General features: G+C 41.0%; 1 protein-coding gene across 1 annotated transcript in view; it reads right to left on the minus strand.

Moving 5' to 3' along the window:
- LOC310789758 (guanine nucleotide exchange factor VAV3-like) overlaps positions 1 to 6,969 on the minus strand; it is a gene marked incomplete at its 5' end in the record, with an annotated part of 210,799 nt that overhangs the window by 36,564 nt on the left and 167,266 nt on the right. Inside the window, 2 exons of the mRNA XM_083651434.1 lie at positions 1,586 to 1,716; positions 6,207 to 6,237. Of these exons, the coding sequence (XP_083507560.1) occupies positions 1,586 to 1,716; positions 6,207 to 6,237 (162 nt within the window). The remainder of the gene's footprint in view (positions 1 to 1,585; positions 1,717 to 6,206; positions 6,238 to 6,969) is intronic.

Below are 6,969 nucleotides of genomic sequence, written 5' to 3' on the forward strand. Positions count from 1 at the left end.
TCCACAGCACAAGAATTTCACACGTGATACTTGTACCATGGAGTGACAATAAAAATCTTGAATCTTGAATCTTGAACACACAAACACATGTCTGTATGGACACATAAACACACACACATAAACATAAACACATGTCTGTATGCACACACATAAACACACACACATAAACACACACACACACACACAAACATAAACACATGTCTGTATGCACACACATAAACACACACACATAAACATAAACACATGTCTCTATGCACACACATAAACACACACACACAAACATAAACACATCTGTATGCACACACATAAACACACACGCATAAACACACACACATAAACATAAACACATGTCTGTATGCACACACATAAACACACACACATAAACATAAACACATATCTGTATGCACACACATAAACACACACACAAACATAAACACATGTCTGTATGCACACACATAAACATAAACACATGTCTGTATGCACACACATAAACACACACACAAACATAAACACATGTCTCTATGCACACACATAAACACACACATAAACATAAACACATGTCTGTATGGACACACACATAAACACACACACACACACACACACACACACACACACACACATCTGTATGCACACACATAAACACAAACACATAAACATAAACACATGTCTGTATGCATACACATAAACACACACACACATAAACATAAACACATGTTTGTATGCACACACATAAACACACACACATAAACATGAACACATGTCTCTATGCACACACATAAACACACACACAAACATAAACACATGTCTGTATGCACACACATAAACACACACACATAAACATAAACACATGTCTGTATGCACACACATAAACACACACACATAAACATAAACACATGTCTGTATGCACACGCATAAACACACACACATAAACATGAACACATGTCTCTATGCACACACATAAACACACACACAAACATAAACACATGTCTGTATGCACACACATAAACACACACACATAAACATAAACACATGTCTCTATGCACACACATAAACACACACACAAACATAAACACATCTGTATGCACACACATAAACACACACACATAAACATGAACACATGTCTCTATGCACACACATAAACACACACACATAAACATAAACACATGTATCTATGCACACACATAAACACACACACACATAAACATAAACACATGTCTCTATGCACACATAACACATCGATTGTTCAACGGGACGCGATTGATATGGAAATGGAGAGAAAAACAAATAACCTGAACTGGCTTGTTTGTTTTTCATTGAAGGTGCTGACAGCTCAGATTTTGAGTTGATATTCAATATATTTAAATTCGACCCTTTTGGTAACTTGTTTTGAGGGTGTTTTTCTTGAGCAGTGTAGAGAGCAGTACAGAGAGATATGATTTGATATGACACAGAATGTGAGATGTTTCTAGTAAGCCAGAGATAGAGTACATGCACTGATGGTAGAGGAGAGACACATACGGATGTTGAAAAAGTAGTGGTGGATATCTAGAGGAGAGAAGAGTGTATAGGGTGTGAGGTCTCTGACCTGCCACCAGGGGCTGTGGAGGTCAGCACAGATCAGCTCGATGATGTCACCGCTCTGGACGGTGAGCGGTGGCCCGGAGGCGGGGCTTGGCACGCCAAAGTAGTTCCTGATCACCAGCATCTTGGGCAGACCTACAAGGACGGCAGTGTTAGTCCTTGTGTTTGAATGTATAGCCTATCAGAGTGGTTCTGTGATGGTAATACCTTGATGCGGTCCCAAGTGTGCGTTTATAAAGTATTCTACAATCCGTTTTATAATTGGAAACGAATCCACCTTATCACACTATTCACTTTGACTTTTAACATTATTACACCACAATTGTCTACACACCCATATCATCACCTGCAGTGTCTAAAGCAGGTTTGAATCATAAGGTGAATTGTGACACGTTACTGCATGGTTATGTGACATATGAGGAGCTAAGCCAATGGCTCGATTTCTTCACACCAATGCCTGTGTGTGTACGTGCACGTGTGTGTGTGTGTGTGTGTGTGTGTGTGTGTGTGTGTGTGTGTGTATGTGTGTGTGTGCGTGTGTGTGTGTGTGCGTGTGTGTGTGTGTGTGTGTGTGTGTGTGTGTATGAACTCGGGTCTACAGGGCATGCAAAAGATGTGTCTTTGCTCTACTAAACTATTCATGGCCCCATTACAGTTGGCAATTAGAGGTATTAATGTACACACACACACACACACACACACACACACACACACACACACACACACACACACACACCTTGTCGCAGTGTAGTGCCCTTGGCAATCATTTGGACTGATTATTCATTATCATATTTCAACTGGGCAACAGTGCACTCTGGTGCACGGCCTGTTATCAACAGTGCACTCTGGTGCACGGCCTGTTATCGAGCTCTTAGATAAGAGATAGCCAGCAGCGTGTTGCAGGTGGGACATTGTTTACTGCTGCACACCATCAGCTGGCTTCCTGCATGCACCAATAGACTGTCACAACAATGTTGTTTTTTCCAAGGAACATTTAATCAGAATCAGAACAATGTTGTTGTCATTATCAGTGACTGCCCAATTTTGAACGGCTCCAGTTCCAGGAAGTGAATTTCCCATTCATTTCTCCATTGACATTTCAGAAAATCCTTCTAATCGATGGTTTCACTCGAATTCTGTTGCTATAGGGAACAGTTTGGGCGCAAACATATTTCCTGTCACCTATTGCATTAGCAAACACTGCAACAGGAAATTAGATTTTGAATATTTATGATGTCTAGTTGAAACTGTCTATAACGAGTTTTAAACCTGGAACTTAAGCCACAAGATGAATTGTGACCATAAAACATTTGAGTCCGACCAAAAATAATAATACAAAAAAAAACATTATTTGAAAATGGGGGGGGAAACGGCAATTATTATTATTATTATTATTATTATTATTATTATTATTATTATTATTATTGTTGTTGTTGTTGTTGTTGTTGTTGTTGTTATTATTATTATTATTATTATTGTTATTATTATTATTATTTTCATTTTCACTTGGTTTGGTTCCAGGCTTAAAACTCTTTATATAAGGATTTTCTGAAACGTCATTAGAGAAATTAATGGGAAATTCACTTCCTGGAAAACATTTAGAAAAATAAAAACTGAAAGGAGAACAAGTAGGAAGGGTGTAAAGCTAAGGGGCAGAAATACAGTAGCAGCAAGTAAACAAGGATGTATTGAAAGCCAATATATCTATATCTGCCATACTCCTCCCTCAGTGTTGGGTTAGCGCGCTCCGGCACTGCGGCTAGCAGAAGAGCATGTGCTAGCTTGCCTGAAGAGGACGTCTAAAGACACACCGCTGTGGAGAATTGAGTCTCGGGGGCATGAAATGCATTCCTCTCCACAGAGGGACGAGCCGCGTGCTAACGCACCTTTGAAAAAAGACAAAACGAGACCGGCATGGGGAAATTATGAAGCGCCAGGGGTCGAGGCAATCAAGTGCCTATTGATTTGAATGTGTCTTCAGTCAGAAATGATTTTCTGCAGCGCAACGAATGGGGATGGGAAAAGGAGGGCGTTGCGGCCAAGTTTATGAGAGATTAACGGCCCACAGTGTAGGCTGTAGGCACACACGATGCTGTGTGTTATTGACTCGTATTCTTTTGGAGGCAGATTGAGAGACATGTTGAGGCTACGTTTACACGTGCTTTTCTTGTGGTGACCCCCTTTTTAAAAATGACAAACCATCGCGACCCAATTCACAATAGGCCTTACATGTATCTATCAATTGTGAGAAGGAGCAAATTTGTGCATAAATAAACGTTCCTGACCATTTTTACTGCCATTTGCGCATTACCATATCTTGAATAGGTAAAGCAGCCAGTTCAAAGAGATACACGTTTGATAAATCACAACTTCGTTCAAGGTTAAATGGAGTCTCTAGCTCAGCTAGCTAGCTTAAAGTATGAAGGAGTAGTTACTTCGTTCAAGGTTAAATGGAGTCTCTAGCTCAGCTAGCTAGCTTAAAGTATGAAGGAGTAGTTACGTAGAGTTCAGGGCATGGTTTCACCCTGAACGGCTGGTTAAAATGAACGGCAGTTGCAACCGGAAATCTTTGTTTAGCAACATCCTGATCCGTCATATATACAGTATACCGTAAAACTTCCAATAGGGGCCTTCTCCCCAATTGCCGCCGAGTCTCCAATAACCGCAGGGGGTCAAACTCAATTTTGCATATAAGCGCCGGTCTTCCCTTAACAGCCGGGAGCGGTTATTAGAATAAATATGTTTTTTCTCCCCCATTAGGCCTAAGGTATGTTTTTGTGTTGACTGAATTCAGTCACTTACGGTAATGACGTGTGTTTTGGAGGAAGTCAGGCGGAAGTCAGTCATGCTCTTTCTCCCGTTGTCAGACAGTTTTGTATTTTATTCAGACATGTAAACTTGTCTTGGCGTCTACGTATTTGGTAAGTCTGCTTGTTTGTCTAGTAGTGCTGCAGTGCTGTTTCGTTAGCGTTAGTTTGGTAGCTAACATTAGCGTGTGTTCTACAATGACGTTGCTATGACTTTCCAATGAAACACTAGTCTCGCTGGTCAGCGTCCCCTCCCTACTCACGGAAGGGAGAGGAGGCTGGCCATGGGCTGGCCAGCGAGACTAATGAAACACAAACAACTGAATGTGTGAGCGGTAGGCTAATGTTACTTGTTTAAAATATGGTATGGCTGTTTGGCAGAGAGATTAAGAGGAGAGCAATGAACTGATACTGTAACGTACTGGTAGTTGGATGCTGATTATGGTGATGAAGGCAATACTAGGCATGTTCAAAAATCAAAACTGCCTGTACCTACCCTCTTGTGTGTACTACTAAGTACTATCTCACTGGTTTAAAAATAAGCAATTTGATACTTTCCGTTTTTGCTGACCAGAAATTCTGTGCAAAAAATAATAATCGCCTGGGTGGATTTCATGCAATAAAGAAATAACCGCCTGACTCCAATTGCCGCCTGGTCTCCTTTAACCGCCTGGGGTCAGACTCGATTTAGCATAATAAACGCCCGGGCCCTTATTTGAAGTTTTATGGTATATATATATATACAGATCCTTTCCAAAAGATTAAAATATGATGGAAAAATTTGTTTTTTTCCTTTCAAAAAGTGAAACTTTCATAGATTACAGATTAATTACACACAAAGTGAAATATTTCTAGCCTTTAATTGTTTCATTTTTCATAATTTTGGCCTACAGCCCCAGAAAACCCCCAAAACAGTATTTCAAGAAATTAGAATAGTGTAAAGAAAATCAGCATTTACTTCTCAGTTATGACTGAGTCCAGCCTCAGTCCACTCCCTCTGAAACTCAAATTTCAAATAATTTTTTTTGAATCGTCTTTGCTTGACAATCCGCTGAAGCCCACGGTCATCCATGCATAGTATTTCCATGATATTTCAAATTTTTTGGAAAGGATATATATATATATATATATATGATATACTAATTTTAAATAAAAGACTGGAAGAAATTGTGTGAATTTATTTGGTGACGCAAATAAAATCTCGTGCGACCCACCTGTGGGTCCTGACCCAGTCTTTGGGTCTGACTGGTCTGTACTCTGGTCTGTACTGCTCTGTACTCTAGTTTCATTCAGGTCTTGACCCAGGCTTTGGGTATGACTGCTCTGTACTCTAGTTTCATTCAGGTCTTGACCCAGTCTTTGGGTATGACTGCTCTGTACTCTAGTTTCATTCAGGTCTTGACCCAGGCTTTGGGTATGACTGCTCTGTACTCTAGTTTCATTCAGGTCTTGACCCAGTCTTTGGGTATGACTGCTCTGTACTCTAGTTTCATTCAGGTGTTATTATTCAGGTTAAGCTGTTAACACATGTCTTTGATACCTTAGCTGTGATTGAGACTCCCTGTTACCATGAATAAAGCACCAGCAGCTCCACCTCCCCCTTTGACTGAGCAGCACGTTAGCTCTAATAGAGGGGTTACCTGCCCCAGGTAATGTCAATCTCTCGTGCACAGAAACGCAGTGCAGGTAAACATAGATAATATAACATATATAATAATAACATAATATAACACAGGTAAACATACTGTAGCCAAGGAGAGAAAACAGATGATAGAGGAGGAGATGATCTATTGTAGTGGCGTGCTCTCAGTTTCTTACCTGGATCTGTGTGCGATCTCAACATTTTGCCCTGCGAAGAGTCACAAAAGCCACCACAGAGAGAAATTCAATCGTTACACAAACTGACACAAGCAGAGCCATTCCCATTCACAAGCAGCCATAAACATACTTACATGATACTAGTACATCTACAGTGAGTGCACAAGCCATCGCCTTCTACTAGCTTATTACATAAAATACATGAGAGGCTAGACTCTTATTGCAGTGTGGCGAATGTGTCTGGCCACTGACTGGACAGAGAGGCTAATGCTACGAATATGCCTGCCTGCTACTGCACACAGGATTCAAATATATAAACCCAGCCTGCAATCTCACCCATACAGGTCCCCCAGTTCAGCCCCCCAGTGCACCTGATGAGAGAGACTACACAACATATACATACAGGCCCCCCAGTGCACCTGATGAGAGAGACTACACAATATATACATACAGGCCCCCAGTGCACCTGATGAGAGAGACTACACAACATATACATACAGGCCAACCAGTGCACCTGATGAGAGAGAGACTACACAATATATACATACAGGCCAACCAGTGCACCTGATGAGATAGACTACACAACATATACATACAGGCCAACCAGTGCACCTGATGAGAGAGACTACACAACATATACATACAGGCCCCCCAGTGCACCTGATGAGAGAGACTACACAACATATACATACAGGCCCCCCAGTGCACCTGATGAGAGAGACTACACAACATATTCATACAGGCCAACCAGTGCACCTGATGA

Source organism: Poromitra crassiceps (genome assembly GCF_964638095.1).
Source record: "Poromitra crassiceps genome assembly, chromosome: 2".
Classification (NCBI taxonomy): Eukaryota; Metazoa; Chordata; class Actinopteri; order Beryciformes; family Melamphaidae; genus Poromitra; species Poromitra crassiceps.